The sequence below is a fragment of the Zootoca vivipara genome, chromosome 16, assembly GCF_963506605.1.
Source record: "Zootoca vivipara chromosome 16, rZooViv1.1, whole genome shotgun sequence".
Lineage (NCBI taxonomy): Eukaryota > Metazoa > Chordata > Lepidosauria > Squamata > Lacertidae > Zootoca > Zootoca vivipara.
The window spans coordinates 22,762,424-22,786,446 of record NC_083291.1 but is presented as its reverse complement, the minus strand read 5'-3'; the positions used below and the strand labels follow the sequence as shown (position 1 = coordinate 22,786,446).

Genomic DNA, 24,023 nt, shown 5'->3' with positions numbered 1-24,023 from the left:
AAGACACAATAGGGTGTTGAATACAGTTTAGTGTTTTGTGAATGAGCTTTAAGATGAGCACAGTTACTTCTTATATCCAAACCCAGAAAATGTGCTGTTAGTCAAACTATGGTTTAGTGGGAAAGCCAACTTCACACCATGGTTTATGAAGTTGGCTTGTTTCTCTAAACCATAGCTAAGAATAACCACAGTTCTCAGTACAGGGAGACTCACAATTAACTAAAAGTGAAAGTTTCTGGTCATCTCAAGGCTCTGACAGGGGGGGGGGAGAAAACACACACAAGCCCTAAATAAGCACATGGCCCTAAACCATAATTTAGCATTGTGTGCGAACCAGATGCAGATATATAAAGTGATCCTAAGCAATTAATTCTAACAAGCTTTCTAAAGCTGTTACCCGTCAATTCTGTTCCTATTTTGATTGATAATAAAAGTTGTTATAAAGTATTATAAAATCTGTTGCATGAGCTTCAAGTAATTATCTAGCAACAGCCTTGCAGGATTGGATAGTATTATCCCCATATTGAAGATACAGGGGTAAAGTTGGGACCAAAGTTTCCCTTAAGTACTGTGGACAAACTTCATAAACTCATGGCATCACAGTTTTCCTGTAGTATGAAATCAAAACTTTTAAAGAACTTGGTACACAATGGACATGTTCCATGTTCCAGGTCTTGAGTGACAAGGCTTTTCGGGGTGGGCCACCAGCCATCTAGATCAGCTGACGTGCGTATGAATTACCTATGCCAGATGAATTGGGAAGGATATAAATGTTACATTATTTCATATTTTAAAACACCTTTCAAAAACCAGCTGAGGAAGCTGCTCTTGGGAGATGTGTACTATATCTGTGCTCTTTTAAAACAAATGACAGCATTTGTTTTTGACAAAATAATCAGACATTTGTGCATGGGGGGCAGCTGTTCACAAAGTGGGGACTGTCTCAGCCTGGATGCATTGTGTTCTCCTGTATTGCCATCCTCACTTGGAGATTACTTGACATGGTCAGTTGGCCCCTATAGACTCTACCTTGTGATGTTTGTAAAAGTATTTGATAGCCCTCTCAGATTCTACCTATTTTGTCCAGTTGACTGCTTATATCTACAGTGGTAGGCAGAAAGGAATGTGGGCAACATAGAAACAAATCATGAGCTTCTTTTGGACAACACAACAAGCCAGATTCTGGCTTGTTTAATCCATGACAGGGGAGAAGCACTCCAAGAACTCTTGGACAGCATAAACTAACATGCTGCTCATTCACATTAAACCATGGTTTATGGCGATATGCAAACTGGGCCAATAAAACTTGATTAACAAAAAGGCTTTACTGAATATGCTGTACCTTCTAACTGTATATTTTACTTGGTTGTCTTAAAGGAATTTTAAGAAGGAATGGTTTGGAATTAGTAGGAAGCCTTGTAACAACAGCAAGAATAGTTACAGCCACTTAAATGATAGGCTACCCAGCATACTAATATTAAAGGAATGGATTCATAAAGTGTATTGCAGTGGTGGCGAACCTATGGCACGTATGTGGGTAAATGCCAGGATCTGTCCAGGTCTTCTTAGGCCCCTATGCCTGGGCAGGACGTCTGGAACACCTTCAGCATACACCCGGGAATCATGGACTCATAACTGGGCTTTATGAGCACCAAATCAGCAGTGAACAGCAGAAGCATTTGTAGAGGTTTCAAAACATTCCTCATTTATTTCTATTAACTACTGCATATTTACAGATCTGGCTTTGTGAGTGTTACAGCTTCTCACTTAGCCATCTTGTCTACAGAAGATATTAAACTGCACACAGCACACAGCAGAGAGCAGAGTCAGGAATGAAAAACAACAAAGTAACAATTCCTAACTGTTCCCTCCCAACAGCAGATATCACCAGATTTTCAGAATGGGAGGGGTGAAAATGCTCACAACCTCCCCCTTTTCATTCTGACCATTATGAAAATCTAGCACAAAAGCAATTTCTTTACATATATACCAAGTTGTTCCTTATTAACAGCTTTAGTCAAAGCATCAGCAGGTATTTCTTTCCCTGGCATATATGAGACTTTTACAACTCCTTTCTGAATGCATTCTCTGGCACGGTGCAATTTGATTAGCAAATGTTTTGTTCTTTGCTTGCACCCTTCTGAATGGATTAGTTCTATGCAGGCTTTGTTGTCCTGATAAACTTGAACTGGACAACAAATTTTTACTCTCATATCCTCACATAGTTGCAACAACCACTCTACATTCATGAGGGAAAAATTTAAAGCGTTGAGTTCTGCTTCACATGAACTCATGCTTATTGTTGCCTGTTTCTTACAAGACCAATCAAATAGGCACTGATTGTACAAATAACACACACCTGAGGTGCTCTTGCCATCAGTTGTATCACTACCAAAACTGGCATCGGCATAGATCTCAAGACCTCCAGATTTTTGGCTAGTAAGCTTCAACCTGTAATGCATAGTGCCTTTTAAATACCTAACTATGCGTTTCAGCGCCTTCCAGTCTTGCACTGTAGGTTTATTTACATATCTGCTGAGCAAATTTACGCTAACAGCAATGTCTGGTCTTGTGCACCTTGCTATAAAACTAAGTTTACCCAACACATTTCTGAACAATGTAGTGTCAGGAAAAACATTAGCATTAGTATCATGTTGGTACCCTGTGACCATGGGGGTGTCTACAGAATTGGCATCTGTCAGATTTAATTTTTCAATCACATCATTGATCTTACGTGATTGATGCAGCAAAACATCACCTTGCTTATTTCTCTCTACTTCCAGTGAGAGATAATTGCTGACTTCCCCTAGGTCTTTCATATCAAAATGCTTTTGCAGTTTTGCAAGAGTGGTTTTGTAAATATTTGCATCCTTCCAGAAAAACAAAATATCATCCACAAAACAAATGCAGTACAATTTGTGCTGGTTAGATTCTTTAACAAAAACACAAGAATCAGCCTTTCCTTGCTTGAAACCTAAGGAAAACAGCACTTCTGTCAGCTTAGTGTGCCAGCATCGAGCACTTTGTTTTAGACCATACAGGGATTTTTTTAATTTACACACCATTCCCTTTTTTATCTGCACTCCGTCTGGCGGTGACATGTAAATACTCTCATTGAGAATTCCGTACAAAAACGCAGTATTTACGTCGTGATGAGATATGGTCATGCCCTCTTCTGCAGCAATTTTCATCAACAGCCTAACTGTCTCAAATTTGACTGTCGGTGAATATGTCTCATGATAGTCCTGATCAGGAACTTGAGAAAAACCACGTGCAACTAATCTGGCTTCATATCTGACCACTTTACCAGTCTGATCAGTCTTGGTTTTGTAAATCCACCTGCTGTCTACAAGTTTCATGCCTGGTTCTACTGGAACCAATTCCCACGTGTCATTTTGCTTTAGGGAATTCAATTCAGCTTTCATGGCATTAAGCCAAGGTTCGGCATCTTTTTCAGGTAAATTTTGAACCTCTTTGTAGTTAGTTGGTTCAAAAACTGAGTTTGGATTGCTAGTGGTAGCCATATCTGAAATAGCAGCTTTAGCAAATTCTTTAGAAAATCGTTTAGGTGCTTGTCCCTTGGTAGTTCTCTCAGATCTACGCAATACTCTGGGATCCTCTGGGTCTGGTTCCTCCTCCTTGGGAGAATGGTGACCTGTATCTGGCAAAGATTCTACCTCTAGATCAGTGTCAGACCCATCTGATTTCTTAAAAGAGGTCTTTTCATTCTGATCATCTGTATCAGTGTCAGAATCTGTGCTACCATCAGCATCAATTACAGGTTTTGCCTCTTTGTTAATTGGTTTCACCACCTCATCATCTGAAATGGGATGACATTGAAAAATGCCAACTTTGTCCCATTTTGGATTACAATCCATGCTTCTGGTCAGCCTAATTGTGTTTGTGTCTGTCATCAGCACACGATAAGAACCTTTTTCATAACCTAGAAAAATGCCATGTTGACCAGATTTGCTCAGTTTGTCACCTTGCAGAGTGTGCACCCAAACTTCAGAACCGAAAATTTTTAAATGTTTTACAAACGGTTTCCTTTTGAACAGCATTTCGTATGGGGTGCAATCAATGGCTGATTGATATCTGCGGTTGTAAATATAGGTGAAACACGATAGAGCTTCAGCCCAAAAGGGTTTGGGTAGGCCTGAATCATGCAACAGAGTTTTAATTCCTTGTTGCAAGGTCTGGTTTACTCTTTCACATAAACCATTCTGCCATGGAGATCTGGGCGTGGCAGTCATGTGCTCTATGCCCTGTTCTGCAGTAAAGTTTTCAAACTGTTCTGAACAAAATTCTCCACCCCTGTCAGTGAAAAGACAACGTACATGCTCATCGTGAACATTCCTGAGCCATGCACAAAATTTTTGAAACTTAGAGAAGGCTTCAGACTTCTTTTGTAACATATAGACCCAAACATATCTAGAATAGGCATCTATCAGAACCAAAAAATAACATGAGTTTCCTCTAGAGAGCGCTAGAGGTCCAACCAAGTCTGCATGCACAATCTCATAAGGTTTCTTAACCTCCCTCCCAGATTTTGTACCTTTGGGAGCTTGCTTAATTTTGTTCTCTGCACATGAGACACATTTCATATGATAAGGACACTTTTGAACTTTCATGCCCTCAACCATATTTTGCATTTTACCTACTGCCTGGAAATGCAAATGACCAAACAAACGATGATAATCATGAATACAATGGTTATGCAATTTCTCATTCTTATCTACTGATATATTACAGCACGCCTTTTCAGTTTCTTTAGTTGCTCCAGCAGCTGTACCTGTAACAAAAGGCAATACATATAAACCATCAACACACTTAGCATAAAGAATGAGTTTGTTGTCTCGAAGAATTTCACACCGAGAGTTTGCAAACACCACTTTAAATCCTTGAGCGTCTAGCTGAGAAACACTCAAGAGATTATCCTGCAAATGAGGAGCATACATAACATTTTTAACTGTTGCATTAAGGCTCTGCAAAGAAACCGTTCCCTGAGCCAAACTTTTAATAGTCGTTCCATCCGCTTGATGAATTGCTCCTCCCTGTTTCTCAAGATGAAGAAAGAGATTTTTATCATTGGCCACGTGCCTTGTGGCTCCTGAGTCGACAACAAAAACAGAACGTGTGAGTTGATTAGAACTGCGTGAAATCAAAGCCTTTGATGCAGCTGGCCCTTGGGGTTTTCGGCCTCCTCCCCCTTTGCCTTTTAAATTGCCCTTCTTCTTTGAAGAGTTTTTACACTGATTTTTAAAATGGCCGACCTCTCCGCAAGAAAAACAGCGGCGCATTTTAAGAGCTTTTGCAACACTTTCACTTTCCCCTGTTGAAGGCTTGTAGGCATTTCCAACAGCCTTGTCCCTGCTTTCTCTAGCAGTCTGTCTGCGATCCCACTCATTCAAGAGCACGCTAGACACATAATCTTCTGTTAGACGGTCATTGGGCAAAGACGACAATTGAGCAGCTACAGCATCATAAGATTCATCCAAACTGTTTATGATAAGCATTGCAAAAACAGCTTCTGAAATATTTAAGTCTCGCTGGACAAGATCCTGTCTGAGACGTTTTAATTGGGCTAGATGGCTGGGCAAATCACCATCTTTCTGCAATTCCAGCCTACACAGCTTTTTAAAGAAAAGCACACTGGATCCTGCATTTTGTCTTAGATGCATATCTCGAAGTTTATTCCAAACAGCCCGTGCAGTCTGCTGGTTCTCCAAGTTGACCAACAACTGGTCCTGGACACTCAGAATAATTGTCCCCCTGGCTCTCATGTCTGCCTCATGCCACGCTGGCCATCCATCATCATCCTCATTAGGGGGGTCATCTTCTATAATATGGTAAAGCTTTTCCCTTTGTAAAAGTGCTTTCATTTTGACCTGCCATGTAGGATAGGTCTCTGGTGTAAGGAGAGGAAAAGATAGAGACATCTGGCCAGAATGTGCAGAAGCCATGCCTGTGTTTAGTTAACAGCAAGACACTTCCCTTCATGCACCCCAAATACTCTTGACTCTCTCAGCAACTTCTCTCCCCACTCAGCACAATTAACAGGCAAACTGGAAAAGCGTCTCTGCTGTCTTCCTGGCAGCCAGCAACATACCTTTCTGTAAATCAAACAGCAGCTTGAAAAACAGCTTCAGCTCACAGCTCAACTCCGATGTGCAGCATCAGATGGAAATGGATCAGAAACATCCAATTATCCAACCATCAATAGCCATCTGCAACCACCAGTCTGCTACCAGCAACCATCCGCCTGCTACCATATGTGGGTAAATGCCAGGATCTGTCCAGGTCTTCTTAGGCCCCTATGCCTGGGCAGGACGTCTGGAACACCTTCAGCATACACCCGGGAATCATGGACTCATAACTGGGCTTTATGAGCACCAAATCAGCAGTGAACAGCAGAAGCATTTGTAGAGGTTTCAAAACATTCCTCATTTATTTCTATTAACTACTGCATATTTACAGATCTGGCTTTGTGAGTGTTACAGCCTCTCACTTAGCCATCTTGTCTACAGAAGATATTAAACTGCACACAGCACACAGCAGAGAGCAGAGTCAGGAATGAAAAACAACAAAGTAACAATTCCTAACTGTTCCCTCCCAACAGCAGATATCACCAGATTTTCAGAATGGGAGGGGTGAAAATGCTCACATATTTTACTTGGTTGTCTTAAAGGAATTTTAAGAAGGAATGGTTTGGAATTAGTAGGAAGCCTTGTAACAACAGCAAGAATAGTTACAGCCACTTAAATGATAGGCTACCCAGCATACTAATATTAAAGGAATGGATTCATAAAGTGTATTGCAGTGGTGGCGAACCTATGGCACGCATGCCAGAGTGGGCACTCTGAGCCCTCTCTGTTGGCATGTGCGCCATCGCCCCAGCAGTGCCTTTTTTTCTTTTCTTGGTAGGCAAAATTGACCCCCCCCCATCACCGCGGATGGGAAACGTTCCATAGAGCGAGCCATGCTGCATTGGGGTGACTAGCTAGCCTGCCAAGCAGCTGATTTGCTGGTGCTCCTCAACAACTCAGGTTAAACAACTCAAGTCGAACCAATCCCCAGCCACGCCACCGTTGCCCAGGTGCTGATGCAGCGTCCCAGACTGTGAGGAGGGCTTGTGCTCCGTGGCCCTGGGACTCCTGCTACTTGCAGCCACGCGGCCCAACAGTGACTGGCAGGCGCAAAGACCCAGGTAAAGCCTGCAAGCCCGCCAATGCAGCTGCACGAGCAGGTGGGAGAGAGAGAGCAAAGAGCCTGCCACCTGTCCGCTTCCTCCTGCTGCTTGGCTGCTCCTCTTGACACCGTGCCGCCACCTTACAAGCACACAATGACGCGGTATCCATCCCCATGTACGAGCCCACCCAGTAACTGCTTGCGTCTGACTGGCCTCGCGAGGTGTGCAGAGTTTTTCGGGCGGCTAAATTACCACAGGTTTTACTCTTTGCCTGCTCTTTCCTGATGTTCGTTCCTAGCCCTGTGTGGGGCTTGCTGAAATGTGCTGCGCTGATGGGGTGGGTCTCTCGCTACGTTGCTCCGCCCCGTGCAAGAGCAAAAGTCAGGCTTTGCGCTCTGTGTGTGTGTTTTCTAAGTATGGGAGGTCTCGCTGCCTCAGTTTGCATCAGAGTTAGGAACCACTAGGAAGATTTGGGGTTACCAAAAAGGAGTGCTTCTGAGCGTGTGCAGATTGCATTTCCAGACCCTCCAAGTGTCCTTACTTTCCAGGAACATCCCTAATTTAGAGAAGCCGTCCCTGTCTCTGATTTGACCCTGTTGGATCAAATGAGTGAAATGTTTCAATCTCTTTCCAAAAATAGCTCAACAACTATGGTCAAACCTCTCCCTCCCCCCAAAAAGCCCATTTTTTTCGTGTTGGCACTTTGCGATAAACAAGTGGGTTTAGGGTTGCAGTTTGGGCACTCAGTCTTGAAAAGGTTCGTCACCACTGGTGTAGTGTATAGCCTCAATGATAAAGTTGACAAAACATACCGTACTCATTTGCAGGAAGGTAGATTAAAGCAGCATATCTTTGATACCTTTGGTCAGCGCAAGTATTTTAGCTTGTCAGACAGAGCAATCCTCCTTTTCCTTCCCTTTGCACTGTTTCGGGAGTTCTCCTTCCCCTCAAGCCAATTTTGGGAGGCAGGGTGCCCTGTTTCACAAGTGAAGTTTTTGCTGACAGGACTCATTAGTGGAATCCCAACCACCAGGCTCCACACCCTGGTTTAGGAGGTTAAGGGTGGTTCCACTCTGTTTGTTCATAAAATCAACATGATGATGTGTTAAGAATACAGGTGTCACACCTCAAGCAATAAGTCACCTATTTCCTGTGTCACTTATCCCTTTTGGGGGGGGGATGTCGAGCTGTTCTAGGTTTGTATACCTAAACTGAGATACCCTGTGCCAAAACTGTACTTTGGAAAATGGAACATATCAATAGATCTGTGAATCTGTCTTCTCTTGAGTTAGCATACGTTTAGCAATTTTTTACTGCATTAATTTTTGCCAAGCCTGTTGGTTGAAATTCTAAGAAGCTGCTGATGCTTTTATGTAAATACAAAAAGCAAGGCTTTTCTTACAGAGAACTGACATTTTTTATCTTTCCTTTCATTCAAGTAACTCCGGCTCATACATGGGTTTATCCCATTTTGTCCTCTCAACAACTTTGTAAGTTATCCTAGTCTTACAGAATATCAGTGCCCAAGGAATGTCGCAGTTCAGGTGAGGATTTGAACTGAGGCATCTGTAGTTGTGAGTGACCACTGCTGGTTGTGTTGCACTTTGATGCCAATAACTGGCAAGGCATTTGCTCATCTGATTTGGAATGCTTGTTGGGTTAGCAACCAAACAGCTTTTTGGCTTTGCTATAGCAAGTGGCTTCTTTCAGAATCATGGAATCACTGTGCTTTCTTCGTTTGTGTTGGTTATTAAATGTCAAATGCTGAACACAATGGTATTGGATTTTTGCTTATTAATGGAAGAGGTAAAAAAAAAAAAGGAGAAATGCTGACTTGCATCTTAAATTCTAATGACATTGCTTTTCTGCTACAGGTGAAAATGCAGGAAGCGGATTTAGTTGCAAAAATGCTCCGAGCTGTTCTACAATCCCATAAACATGGAGTACCGTTTTCCCGTTTGCAAGCAGAATATAAATCATTAACTGGAGACTGGATTCCCTTTAAGCAGCTGGGACATTCTAATTTAGAAGGATATATAAAAAGCATCCCTGGAGTTGTTAGGGTTGAAATTAGTAAAGCTGGTGAGGTAAGAAATGCATACAGTACTTCATAATTGTGTGTGTAAATGTGTATTTTGGCTGCAAAATGTCATAGAATCATAGAATCGTAGAGATGAAAGAGACCCCGAGGGTCATCTAGTCCAACCCCCTGCAATGCAGGAATCCTGACCACAGCCATCCTTGGATGGGCTCGAACCATCAACCTTCATCAACCATTCACACTGTCCATTGCGCTACCGGACGAAAGATTAATGTTGCTGTAGGGCCCCTTGCTTCTTTACATTGATTTTGCTGCAAATCAAATAATGCTTCTCCCGGAGCAAATTTAATTTGGTTATGTTCATTATAGTGCACAGTTGAATGTAATTTCTCTAACTAAAACACCCCCTCCGGATGATGGAAGTTGAAATTAATGAGAGTTCATTAGCATTTGGAGGACCACAAGTTCCGCACCCCACTGTGGCAGCATTTTCACATGGAAGATCTGTGTGTCACACTCATGACAGCACCTCCTCTACAAGCAAAATACGCAAGTTCAACATTTGAAGGGAAGGGCCCTAAAGAGACACCCTTCTCAAACAAACTAGGTATCATGTTACATATTTGGGAGCCAAAGACTGAAAACGGTGTCCAAATAGCCACCGTCTTGCCACAAATTTTGATTAGTGAATGGGGAAAATCAAAATCTGCATTAGAATGAATTGCAAATCTTGGCAGTACTTTAGCTTCCAGGTGGCATGGCAAAGTCATATGCTTTATAGTGTGTAGCTGACCCGTACCTCTTACGCCGTTCCCAAATTAATGCTGTAGCAATGGGGTGGGAACATGTGGCCCTCAAAATGCTAATGAACTCTCAACTCCCACTCTCAACTTGGCCATGCTGGCTGGGGCGATGGGAGTTGGAGTCGCAATAGCATTTAGAGGGCCACAGGTTCCCCACACCTTCTATAGCACATTCTAATCTTTATGGGACACGGGTGGCACTGTGGTGTAAACCACTGAGCCTAGGGCTTGCCGATCAGAAGGTCGGCGGTTCGAATCCCCATGACGGGGTGAGCTCCCGTTGCTCAGTCCCTGCTCCTGCCAACCTAGCAGTTCGAAAGCACGCCAAAAGCGCAAGTAGATGAATAGGTACCGCTCTAGCAGGAAGGGAAACAGCGTTTCCGTACGCTGCTCTGGTTCGCCAGAAGCGGCTTAGTCATGCTGGCCCCATGACCTGGAAGCTGTCTGTGGACAAACGCCGGCTCCTCGGCCTATAGAACGAGATGAGCACCGCAGACCCAGAATCGTCCGCGACTGGACCTTACGGTCAGGGGTCCCTTTACCTTTAAGCTTCATGCAGAGAGAATGAGGTGGCTTTCAGTGAGCAAGTATCTCCCCTAAAAGTCATTGGTAAATCTGGTTCTCCATTTTTCGTTTCCTGTTTCCTTGATCAGGTGACTTGTCGTGCAGTCATTTGCCAGGAGACTGCACAGATTGCTCAGCTTGTTGCCTGCCAGAGAACTTCCCAAAAGAAAACGGGTCGGCAAGTAAACTGCAGCATGAGGCTGAAAAGAACAGCTCTATTTGCCTCGGTTGGTAAGTTTGCCAGCTGCAAAACACCACATGGGTCTATGCTGAATTAATCAACTTCAAACCAATCACTTGCAGAGCTTCTCTATTGTTGTGATTCTGCTGACTGAAATAAACTACTTATACTGTACTCTTGAACAGTCATGTTACAGGGCAGTCTGGCTGACTATTCATGTGTGTCTTGAAACTGCACATGGGGAAAGTAATATTGGAAAGGAAAGTAGGGGCATAATTTTTTATTGCAGAAAGACAATTGTGTTCTTTTTAACTGTTCTCAACAAGTTTAATTGACCCTAACAACTCTGTAAGTTGGCTGTTATTAACAATTCCTGTTATTGAGTGGTGGGGTCTGAAGTACTACTCCCCCCCAAAAAAAAAGACTATATTGCATGAGCAAACATTAAACTAATATGCTGCTTTATATATAGTCACCCTTAGTTGTCTGGCTTAGTTATCTTTTGCAGCTCTTTGGTAAACTTAAGAATTTATGTTGAAGTGAGAGCTGACATTTTGTTTCTTGCATCATTGCATTGCAGGCAAGCCAAAGGATACTCTGAGGAAGCCAGGATTCATGCATTTCACAGATGAAAGCAGGAGACCTGCACTCCCACAGCTGAGAAGCAAAGGAAGCTGTGCTGTTGTTAGACATAACATGAGCACTGCATCATATCCTGTGCCTCTAGAATTTGGGACCCCTCTGCCGAAAGAAGTTTTAAATCAAGGACACATGACTGTGACAAACAGGTTCGAGTTCCTTTTGTTGGAAAACTTACTGTGTATAAACCAGCTGATATACTTGACACCACTCTAGAATCTCATATGTTCAGGGAGGAAATGGCCTTCTGATTGTATAGAAAACTGTCCAAAACAAAAAAAAATTCCTTCCAGTAGCACCTTAGAGACCAACTAAGTTTGTCATAGGTATGAGCTTTTCGTGTGCATGCACACTTCTTCAGATACACTGAAACAGAAGTCACCAGACCCTTATATATAGTGAGAGGGTGGGGAGGGATATTACTCAGAAGGGTGGTGGGAATGGGTGATAGATAGGTGTGGTCAACCTGTTGACGACTGTTAACGGCTGTGGGTCTTACAGGAAAAAGCAAGGGGTGAGATGGCTAAAGATAGCTTTATCATGTATAATGCGATAAGAATCCAATGTCTTTATTCAGACCAGGTCTCTCCATGGTTTTAAGCTTGGTAATTAGTTGCAGTTCACCAACTTCTCTTTCCAGTCTATTTCTGAAATTCTTTTGTAATAACATAGCTACTTTGAGATCTTGTATAGAATGTCCTGGGAGATTGAAGTGTTCTCCTACTGGTTTCTCTGTCTTGTGATTCCTGATGTCAGATTTATGTCCATTTATCCTTTGGCGTAGGGTTTGGCCTGTTTGTCCAATGTAGAGAGCTGAAGGGCACTGTTGGCATTTGATGGCATACACAATGTTAGAAGATGAGCAATTAAATAGTCCTGAGATGGTATGTTTGACAGCACCATTACTGGCCCCAACAACATCAAACAATAGTCTCTAAGGTGCTACTGGAAGGAATTTTTTTATTTTTTTCGACTACGTCAGGCCAACACAGCTACCTACCTGTAACTGTCCTAAACAAAGCGTCAACATACACTGAAAATACTACCGTATAGCACTATTTGAGAGAGGCAAGCAATCTTTTTGTCAACTTTTTTGCCTTTCAACCCTGGGGTTGCTGCTCTTTATTTAAATGGCCCATTTCTTTAAATCAATTTTTTATTAAAAGTTTTCAACATAAAATAGGACGAAAGTCAAACTGGCCCATTTCTTTTGCTTTTAACTGCCTTATGAAAACTGCAAGGGTAGGAAATGGAAAGGGGGAAAGTGTGTTCAACAATTTTGTGTAAATCTTGAGAGATTTTCATGGGGTGAGAGGAAGCATGCAGAATTGTGTCTGAGCATAGTAGCCTGTTTAAAATGGTTATGACTAATTACATCATTGCAAAAAATCTTAGATACGATATTGTTAGTATTGTCAGGTATTTATATACCACATTTTCTACAAATTTATACTCGGAGTGGTTAGTCCTGATAGCAAGGTGACATCATTTGTATCTTGTGTGTGTGTGTGTGTGTGTGCGCGCACACACACACACACACACACTTTTTCTTTACTAAACAAATGCCCATAGGACCTTTGTACTCTGACTCACCTTTCTCTCCTGTTCTGCAGCACCTTTTGTGCACACCCCCAACGATATGTTACTGTAACTTTTGAGATAAATGGAAGGTTAAGTCAGTTTGCTCATTCAGTTAGAGAAGGTTAGGTTCATTCTGTGGATGTTATACATATTCGACCGTCTGCTTGTTGATAAAATGCCATTTCTAAATTAGTACATTGAATATGGAATTCATGCTGAAGACAACACATACTACCAGGAGTGAAATACATGACTGTGGGAAGCTACTGTGAAGTATTTGTGGGGCTCACAAGTTCCACAAGTTTATTTTTTGTTTTTCAAATTGAGTATCTTAGGGTGCAGACTTTCAACTAATATCAAACAATGGAGACATTTGCAACAACTTCAAGTTGCACACAATATTTTAAGCTTGTTCAGTAGTTTTGATATGCATTATTTACTTAAAACGGTTTCCCCAAAATTTCAGTTTTTCTCAGACTGGGGGTTGAGGTAAATTTTGATGGGTTTCAGCTTCACATTTTGAAACCTAAGACAGACTTGAAGCTATTCTTGACAAATATCCCTGTCTGGAAAAGCCTTACTTGTTAAGGTAATACTGATTGTAGTCTTCCACCTTTGCTGTATTACAGCACTAATTTTTTTTGGGGGGGGGGGACAACTAGTTCTTGCATCTAAAATACGTACTACTAGTTTACTGAATTTAATGTATGCATTTGCATTAAACCAACTATGTATGTGCAACTTTTACACTTCTTAAGGCCAAATACATGGCTAGGAAGACTGAGATTTTTCATATGTCTTTCCAAAAGTATTTGCTAAAACTATTGAATTCATATTCACTGCAGAAAAATTCTACACTTAGGCCAGTGATATTTCTCTTCTGCTTTTTTGAGCAGGATATTTATGTCTAGATCTACAGCATACATGAGTGAAATGGCCTGTAAAAATTATTGACGAATTTGGGCATAGACCGATTTAAAATATTGGCAGTAGCCTGTATTGTGTTGTCAGCTGAAACAGTACTGCCCCATTGCTGCATCCTTAACAAGAAAGCGGATGGTTTTGATGCTGAAATTCTGCTGATTCAGTATTGTACTTCAGCACCCCCACCCCAGCATCACTAATTATTCCTTTGACTGACTAAAATCCAACTTGGCAAGCTCAGCTGCTGTCCCATCACTTCTCTTCATGCATTGTTTGTTGCTGTCATGGGTCATCAAATCATGAGTCTGATAATGTTCTTGCTTGGTCCATCATTTAGTCCAATCTAAATTTCGGAATGGTTTGATTGCCTTCATAATCCTCCCATTGTGCTTGTATAGCACGGCCAGGAAAAGTAGCTCATGAAAACTGCTTGATAGATTTCACCTCACTTTTCAGGCAGTTATTACACCCCAAAACCTCTCTCGTCAATTGAGAGAGAGAGAGAGAGAGAGAGAGAGAGAGAGAGAGAGAGAGAGAGAGAGAGAGAGAGAGAGAGAGGTTTTGCTATCAGACTTAACAGTAATAATACGGAGGGGAGGAAGATCAGTTCTTCAAGGTCAGAACAAAATAGTGACCTATATTAGAGGGCATGCTGATCTTCCCTCGCTGCTAGTGTTTTTGGTTGAATAGTGGTTGGTGACTGTTGGGACATTCTGGCCCCATCCCTCAGCCCACCCCACCCACTTAAGCTTCTGCATTCAAAGAATAATTGACAGTTGGAGCCGAGTATTCTTTCTAGTGGAGAGGGAAGGTGGGAGGCAGGGAGTGTCCTCCGGCTGCTCCTCCGGCCCATAGATGGGACCACGCTGGTACCCCCCCTTGCCGCAATGTTCTTCTGGCAGGCAAGAAATGGACAGACTCAGTGGGTCTATGTTCCCCCGGCCGTTCCCAGATTCCCCCAACCTTCCTTTCCTTTCCCTCTGCGGTACCAGGCCAACTGTAGCACAATTGCCTGGCGGAGTGTGCTTAGTGCCCCGAGACTTCTGAATAGGTAACACGTCTTCATTGAGATGAAAGGTTTATTAGAAATAGATTCAGTCAGTCAGTCTAGAGTCGTTGTGAATATAGATGTGAGAAGGAATAATGGGGTAGAGCAGATATGGGTGGGACTTTGTTAGGTATGCACTATTATGACATGAAACATGGAGTGGTTGCTTGACCTCGATTTCCCAGTTAATTCCTCAGTGATCAGGCTTTATTGTTGCATACTTCACCGAACGAGTGGTATTGACCATGTGGGATATACCATATTTTTCCATGTATAAGACTAGGGTTTTTAACCAAAAAATTAGGTTTGAAATTGGGACTCGTCTTATACATGGGTAGTGCTGAGGCGTGTTTTCTTAATCTGGAGTACCCAAAAATAGGGGGCGTCTTATACACGGAAAAATACATGTCCTAGCAAGCATAGCAGAGAAGGAAAGGAGCCAGTTCAAATCATTGTTTCACAGCAAGTTTCCCGTTGATATGGCCTGTGTATTTCTTAAACAATGTTGCAAATTTGACCACTAAGCCAAGTTACAAGTCAATAGAATCAATTTATACTCTTGTTTCATTCTTTTCATTCCTCTTTCATTCTTTTACCCAGGCCTTACATCTATTTGTCACACTGCATATGTTTTCCATATGTATTCTTTTTTACTCATGGGAATTCTTGTTTAAAATGCCCACTTTAGGTCTTTTTTATATATATAAAGACAGGCATGTTGTGAGATTCACTGGACAAAAAAAATACAAAGAAAAGACATTTTAACTCAACATATCTTGTAGAAGCCAACCATTCAGCTTAGAGATTAAAATGTAGCACAACCATATTTATATTTAGGTTATTTAATACTAACCAAGTTATTCTTGAATTTACCCCATGATACTGTTTTGGGTGAGCTGGACCCACTTTCTGTGCTCCTTGTATGAGGAAGTTCAAGCCTGGGTGCCACAAATGAAGTTTTGGCAGCACTAGGCTTCCAAAAAGAAAAGGAGTCCCTATTGCTCCCTAAGAAAAATGCAAAAATTGAATTGGATTTTTATTAGCCCTAGCCAAAATACGGTAGTAGATTCCCTAGAAACCTCTGTGTTTAAGCCAGGCATCCCCAAACGACGGCCCTCCAGATGTTTTGGCCTACAACCCCCATGATCCCTAGCTAACAGGACCAGTGGTTGGGGAAGATGGGAATTGTAGTCCAAAACATCTGGAGGGCCGAGGTTTGGGGATGCCTGGTTTAAGCAAAGCAATGAAATGCAGACTTGCTGTTTAAGTCGCAGTGAGCAATCCTAAAATGGCATGTAAAAGGAGATACCACCTAGTAGATCGTAATCTAATTAAGTCTGCTATGTAGGTCTCAGATTGCATTTGGAGCTGCTGTGACAATCACGACTGAACTCCCCTTTTTGAAAACATGAAATCTAGCACTCACCCAGAGAAGGCTGGAGGCTTGACTTGCGGAGAAATCAAAAGCTTTTCTTTTTACATTTTAGTTGGCCCTAATAAAGATATCCCCAGCTGTGGAATTCACCTAAATTGAGCCATCTAGTGGTGAGATATGTTTTGTTTGTGAAGGTAATAAATGCCTCTCAAATACAACCTTTCCTGTAGTGGATTTGCTGTGTTAGTAGTAGATTATAAACTGTAAAGCAATTCCAGAAATTCCAGGATAAGATGGAATCTCTAGGGACAGTGTCCAGCACTTCTGCTGATTTCAGTAGGTTTATTAAGTTGATGCTTGTGGATCTTAACCATTGTATCTGCTATGGGTCTGTTGGAAGGAAATAGCTCAAAAGGACAACTTGACAAAAGCCAGGTATAGAAGTGACTTTTCAACAACTTTGTATGCAAACAGACCTATTCCAATGTGCCTATTTTTCAATCTACAAAATATGCTGCCAAATTTTGTGGATTTTGCTAGAGAAAGGAGTCGATTTTCAGTTCTGGCTTGCAGAATATATGCGAGTTTGCCATCCATAACGGCTTCACATAGAGTAAAATGGTTCTCTTTTATTTAATGGAATGATTGTCCATAAGCTTATCTGTGCAGATACAAGGACATGGCAGTAAGCAGATGCTTTTACTTATATTGACTATATTAGCTTGTACTTTTGAAAAGTGCAAATCAAATCATAGTAGTTTGCTTTGGGATTTTTAGGTTTGATAGAAGAGCAACACTTCCACCACGATTTCAGAAGGAGCTTCCAGGTCACCTGTCAAAAAATGTACCTGTGGACTCCAATGGTATGTTACCAGAGGGCCACAAACCCTTGACTGCTAAGCCAAGCCAAACTTTATGGGTGGGCATGTGGTTTTATGTATTTAAACAGAACTCCTGGTAAAATCAATTTTTTTTCAAGCATTTCCATTGGACACAATTCTGCTCTTAATACCTAGTAAAAAATACATAACTTGGCAAGATAATGTAGAATGAATATGTATTATCAACCAAGTAAACATTTCCTAAAAGCAGCAACAGTGTCAGTATATACTACTTAGACTGCTCCTGTGCTCAGTTAGTTAGGAGGAAAGTTCATTTAAACTTGTGGTTTACTTCTGAGTAAGCATGAATAGGATGATGCTGTAAAGCACATTGTTAAGCAAATGCTTAAAAGACTGTCCGGTCAGTTGGAACACAACCTTTGCACTGGTAATTAAAAGCCAAAGTATCTTTCCAAAGTATTATGATTGCAAAATGTTTGCTCATTGTGAGCTCCATTAAAAAAAGCCCAGCCCTGCAATATTAGTTTCCTCATTCACCATTTTTAAGTGGTAGGGTGGTTTCTTTTTCATTTAGTCCAGCTATATGTACTTGAAATATCTCAAATCTCAGTATGAACTGGGATTGAAAATACTTGCAAGCTCAAATAAAGAGAAATGAAGCTCAAACATATTTCCTACAAACTAGATATTTAGCCTGGTTAGTTTCACTATTTTATCATCATCTTTAGTGCGTTCACTCCAGGGAGAGACTAAGGAAGGAGTCCTTGACAGAGCAGGAAAGAACAGTTGCCATGGTGATGGTTGCCAGTATATTTTTCATGTTAACACAATGCCCAGCACGTAGCACTCTTCCATAGCCATCTTTAGTTTAGGGTCCCTAACATACTGTTGTTTATTTGAATATGTTAACTGATTGAAAAATTAAGCCAATGTTCTACTATTTAACATTTGTATATTTTATATTTGTATATTTATAACATTTGTAGCTTTTATATTTAACATTTAATATTTTAAAAAGAAAGTTTTAAAAAGCTAGCTATTGGCTTGGAGGATTCTGGTAAGATGGTCATCACCACCAACCAAAAAGGATAAGCTAGTTGCTACAAGTGTGGTGCTGCTGGACTAGAACAATGGCTTTACCTTGTTTCCTTTTAAAAGAAGAAATGCTGTCTTCCAAAAGTTTGTGTTCTTGCTTTGCAGAAAAAGCAAAAGAAACGAAACAACTCGTGCCACTTCAGCCTCCTTATCCTTCAAATACTGATATATGTGAGATTCAGAGAAGAATTAAAGAGATTCTAAATCGATGCAGCAATGGAATATGTTTATCAAATTTACCGCATGTGTACAGAGAGGCTTATCGGGAGGACTTAAATACAGCCTTGCTCCCTCAGTTTGAAAACTGGCCTCACGTTTGTGTGGTAGGTGTCAGCTTTTACCAGAGTGGATAAGAACTGGTTTAGAGAAATCCCATTTCTTGGTTTGAATAATATTTTTTTAAAAATAATAATAATTCAGGTACAGTATACACAATATCTCGTTAAAAATGGGTTTAACTGCAAATTTTAATTTAATACAAAAAGGGCCTACACAATCCCAACTAAAATATGACTCTTAACACTGAATTAAATGTTGCTTTTCTATGTGAAACCAAGAATGGTGGCCAACTGCTGAGGTTAAGCAATATAAATGACGCTAAGGCTGCAATCCTCTATTATCTAGCTGGCCACAAAGGAAGTGGAAGTTTCCTAGTTAAACAGACGCAAGCTCAAAGACTTAAGTTTTGTGTTAAATCCTAATACAGCCCAGGAAGGCATATACAGTGGAACCTCGGTTTATGAACACCTCGGTTTACGAATTTTCGGTTTACGAATGCCGCGGACCCATCTGGAACGGATTAATTCACTTTCCATTACTTTCAATGGGAAAGTTCGCTTCAGTTTATGAATGCTTCAGTTTATGAACAGACTTCCGGAACCAATTGTGTTCATAAACCGAGGTACCACTGTAATTCGTTTTGGATGTGTTTTTTACCCCAGTCAAGAAAGCAACTTGGAAGTACCCCATTTTCCTTTTTGGCTAATAAGTACTATCCTTGCTTCTAGAAGGTTCTAGACACTCACTTTCCCCCCAGTTGTAGACATGTTTACTCAGAAGTAAATCTCACTTTATTCAGTGGGAATCACTTCAAAATGAGTGTACATAGGATTGCAGCTTTACACTTCAAGATTTTTTCATGTGCAAAGAGAAGTAAAATATGTATGCAGGTGTAACTTTGCCACGTGAAGGCTTTGTGGGTGGTATAGCCAAAGGGCTTCAGTTGTGTTCCTAGGGTTGTATAAAGGCTTTATTCCGGCCCCGTTCAGGCATTCAGTTCACACAATCAGCTGTTGTGTGGAGGGGGAGAGCAGGGCTGCATCCATTGGTTCCACTGGCCCTCCTGACCAAACGTCAGTCAGCTGTATATATGCAAAATATGTAAAGATGGTTTTCTTGTGTTCAGAAATGTTTTTGTTTTTAAAACCTGTGCTTTTGCGTTTCGTTCTGTGTTCATCTCGTGTTTACTACTTTGACGGCTTTATGCTGTTAATAAAATGGTTTTGTTGTTGTTGTTTAGTCGTGTCCGACTCTTCGTGACCCCATGGACCATAGCACGCCAGGCACTCCTGTCTTGCACTGCCTCCTGTAGTTTGGTCAAACTCATGTTCGTAGCTTCGAGAACACTGTCCAACCATCTTGTCCTCTGTCGTCCCCTTCTCCTAGTGCCCTCAATCTTTCCCAACATCAGGGTCTTTTCCAAGGATTCTTCTCTTCTCATGAGGTGGCCAAAGTATTGGAGCCTCAGCTTCACGATCTGTCCTTCCAGGGAGCACTCAGGGCTGATTTCCTTAAGAATGGATAGGTTTGATCTTCTAGCAGTCCATGGGACTCTCAAGAGTCTCCTCCAGCACCATAATTCAAAAGCATCAATTCTTCGGCGATCAGCCTTCTTTATGGTCCAGCTCTCACTTCCATACATCACTACTGGGAAAACCATAGCTTTAACTATACGGACCTTTGTCGGCAAGGTGATATCTCTGCTTTTTAAGATGCTGTCTAGGTTTGTCATTGCTTTTCTCCCAAGAAGCAGGCGTCTTTTAATTTCGTGACTGCTGTCACCATCTGCAGTGATCAAGGAGCCCAAGAAAGTAAAATCTCTCACTGCCTCCATTTCTTCCCCTTCTATTTGCCAGGAGGTGATGGGACCAGTGGCCATGATTTTGGTTTTTTTTATGTTGAGCTTCAGACCATATTTTGCGCTCTCCTCATTCACCCTCATTAAAAGGTTCTTTAATTCCTCCTCACTTTCTGCCATCAAGGTTGTGTCATCTGCATATCTGAGGTTGTTGATATTTCTTCCGGCAATCTTAATTCCGGCTTGGGATTCATCTAGTCCAGCCCTTCATGGATCAATGCCTTGTCGTGGCGAAGGGGCTTGAATAACTCAGAGAAGCTATGAGCTATGCCATGCAGGGCCACCCAAGATGGACAGGTCATAGTGGAGAGTTTTGACTAAATGTGATCCAATCTTAATTCCGGCTTGGGATTCATCTAGTCCAGCCTTTCGCATGATGAATTCTGCATATAAGTTAAATAAGCAGGGAGACAATATACAACCTTGTCGTACTCCTTTCCCAATTTTGAACCAATCAGTTGTTCCATATCCAGTTCTAACTGTAGCTTCTTGTCCCACATAGAGATTTCTCAGGAGACAGATGAGGTGATCAGGCACTCCCATTTCTTTAAGAACTTGCCATAGTTTGCTGTGGTCGACACAGTCAATGGCTTTTGCATAGTCAATGAAGCAGAAGTAGACGTTTTTCTGGAACTCTCTAGCTTTCTCCATAATCCAGCGCATGTTTGCTATTTGGTCTCTGGTTCCTCTGCCCTTTCGAAATCCAGCTTGCACTTCTGGGAGTTCTCGGTCCACATACTGCCTAAGCCTGCCTTGTAGAATTTTAAGCATAACCTTGCTAGCGTGTGAAATGAGCGCAATTGTGCGGTAGTTGGAGCATTCTTTGGCACTGCCCTTCTTTGGAATTGGGATGTAGACTGATCTTCTCCAATCCTCTGGCCATTGCTGAGTTTTCCAAACTTGCTGGCATATTGGGTGTAGCACCTTAACAGCATCATCTTTTAAAATTTTAAATAGTTCAGCTGGAATATCATCACTTCCACTGGCTTTGTTATTAGCAGTGCTTTCTAGGGCCCATTTGACTTCACTCTCCAAGATGTCTGGCTCAAGGTCAGCAACCACACTACCTGGGGTGTACGAGACCTCCATATCTTTCTGGTATAATTCCTCTGTGTATTCTTGCCACCTCTTCTTGATGTCTTCTGCTTCTGTTAGGTCCTTACCACTTTTGTCCTTGATTATGGTAATCTTTGTACGAAATGTTCCTTTCATATCTCCAATTTTCTTGAACAGATCTCTGGTTTTCCCCATTCTATTGTTTTCCTCTATTTCTTTGCATTGCTCATTTAAGAAGACCCTCTTATCTCTCCTTGCTGTTTTTTGGAAATCTGCATTCAGTTTCCTGTATCTTTCCCTATCTCCCTTGCATTTTGCTTGCCTCCTCTCCTCCGCTATTCGTAAGGCCTCGTTGGACAGCCATTTTGCCTTCTTGCATTTCCTTTTCCTTGGGATGGTTTTCGTTGCTGCCTCCTGTATAATGTTACGAGCCTCCATCCATAGTTCTTCAGGCACTCTGTCCACCAAATCTAAATCCTTAAACCTGTTCCTCACTTCCACTGTGTATTCATAAGGGATTTGATTCAGATTGTATCTTACTGGCCCAGTGGTTTTTCCTACTTTCTTCAGTTTAAGCTGGAATTTTGCTATAAGAAGCTGATGATCTGAGTTACAGTCAGCTCCAGGTCTTGTTTTTGCTGACTGTATAGAGCTTCTCCATCTTTGGCTGCAGAGAATATAATCAATCTGATTTCGATGCTGCCCATTTGGTGATATCCATGTGTAGAGTCGTCTCTTGTGTTGTTGGAAAAGAGTGTTTGTGATGACCAGCTTGTTCTCTTGACAGAACTCTATTAGCCTTTGCCCTGCTTCGTTTTGAACTCCAAGGCCAAACTTGCCAGTTGTTCCTTTTATCTCTTGATTCCCTACTTTAGCATTCCAATCCCCTGTAATGAGAAGAACATCCTTCTTTGGTGTCATTTCTAGAAGGTGTTGTAGGTCTTCATAGAATTGGTCAATTTCACTTTCTTCAGCACCGGTAGTTGGTGCATAAACTTGGATTACTGTGATGTTAAAAGGTCTGCCTTGGATTCGTATCGAGATCATTCTGTCATTTTTGAGATTGCATCCCATTACAGCTTTTGCCACTCTTTTGTTGACTATGAGGGCCACTCCATTTCTTCTACAGGATTCTTGCCCACAGTAGTAGATATGATAGTCACCCGAACTGAATTCACCCATTCCCTTCCATTTTAGTTCACTGATGCCCAGGATGTCGATATTTATTCTTGTCATCTCATTTTTGACCACATCCAGCTTACCTCTATTCATGGTTCTTACATTCCAGGTTCCTATGCAATATTTTTCTTTACAGCATCGGACTTTCCTTTCGCTTCCAGGCATATCCGCAACTGAGCGTCCTTTCGGCTTTGGCCCAGCCGCTTCATCAGCTCTGAATCTACTTGTACTTGTCCTCCGCTCTTCCTCAGTAGCATGTTGGACGCCTTCCGACCTGAGGGGCTCATCTTCCAGCGTCATAACTTTTATATGCCTGTTGTCTTTGTCCATGGAGTTTTCTTGGCAGGGATACTGGAGTGGCTTGCCAGTTCCTTCTCCAGGTGGATCACGTTTAGTCAAAACTCTCCACTATGACCTGTCCATCTTGGGTGGCCCTGCATGGCATAGCTCATAGCTTCTCTGAGTTATTCAAGCCCCTTCGCCACGACAAGGCATTGATCCATGAAGGGGAATAAAATGGTTAAATCAGCTAAATTTGGCAGTGAACGTTTGCAGAGGGGTGCCTGCTTTTTATGTGCAGGAGGCTTCCCCTTGTAGTGTGTCATCATGATTGTGAAGGGTTGGACTCCACAAGGAAAACCAGTGCAGATAAAGTGGACGCCCATGTGGACTTGGGAGGGGGCAGAAGTTGTGCCCCTGCTCTCCTGCTCCGTGCAATTATTTGTGTGACTTGAATGCCTGAAGTCAGTTTCAGTTGCATGCTAAGTTAATGGTTATAGCCACTCAGTTTGGACAGTTGTTTTTTTTTAAGTACATTTGGAAAGGAGACATTAATTGAATAAATCATGTTACATTTTTTTATTTGTTTTTTAAAAATGCATCCGTACTTCCTTTTCCAGCATATCTAATGCTACTCCTGGGAATAATCCAAAAATAGCAGTAACCTATAATCTGGGACGCGGGTGGCACTGTGGTCTAAACCACAGAGCCTAGGGCTTGCTGATCAGAAGGTCAGCGGTTTGAATCCGTGTGATGGGGTGAGCTCCCATTGTTCGGTCCTAGCTCCTGCCCACCTAGCAGTTCGAAAGCACATCAAAGTGCAAGTAGATAAATAGGGACCGCTCCGGCAGGATGGTAAACGACGTTTCTGTGCGCTGCTTTGGTTCGCCAGAAGCGGCTTATTCATGCTGGCCACATGACCCGGAAGCTGTCTGTGGACAAACGCCGGTTCCCTCGGCCTATACAGCGAGATGAGCACCGCAACCCCAGAGTCGTCCACGACTGGACCAGGGGTACCTTTACCTTTATAATCTGCAACAGGGGCAGACATTGTGGTGCCCACAGTTATTGTGGACTTCATCTCCCATCA

General features: G+C 41.9%; 1 protein-coding gene across 4 annotated transcripts in view; it reads left to right on the top strand.

The window, feature by feature from the left end:
- Window positions 1-24,023, top strand: part of TDRD7 (tudor domain containing 7) — a 47,019-nt gene that overhangs the window by 1,861 nt on the left and 21,135 nt on the right. For 3 of the 4 annotated variants that reach the window (XM_060269055.1, XM_060269054.1, XM_035140967.2), the window contains exons 2-6: window positions 9,064-9,276; window positions 10,687-10,828; window positions 11,359-11,566; window positions 17,123-17,208; window positions 18,388-18,605. In XM_060269055.1, coding sequence (XP_060125038.1) covers window positions 9,070-9,276; window positions 10,687-10,828; window positions 11,359-11,566; window positions 17,123-17,208; window positions 18,388-18,605 — 861 coding nt within the window. In that variant the 5' untranslated portion in view covers window positions 9,064-9,069. Of the gene's footprint in view, window positions 1-6,654; window positions 8,734-9,063; window positions 9,277-10,686; window positions 10,829-11,358; window positions 11,567-17,122; window positions 17,209-18,387; window positions 18,606-24,023 lie in introns of those variants that run through there. The other variant, XM_035140968.2, reaches the window with a different exon arrangement.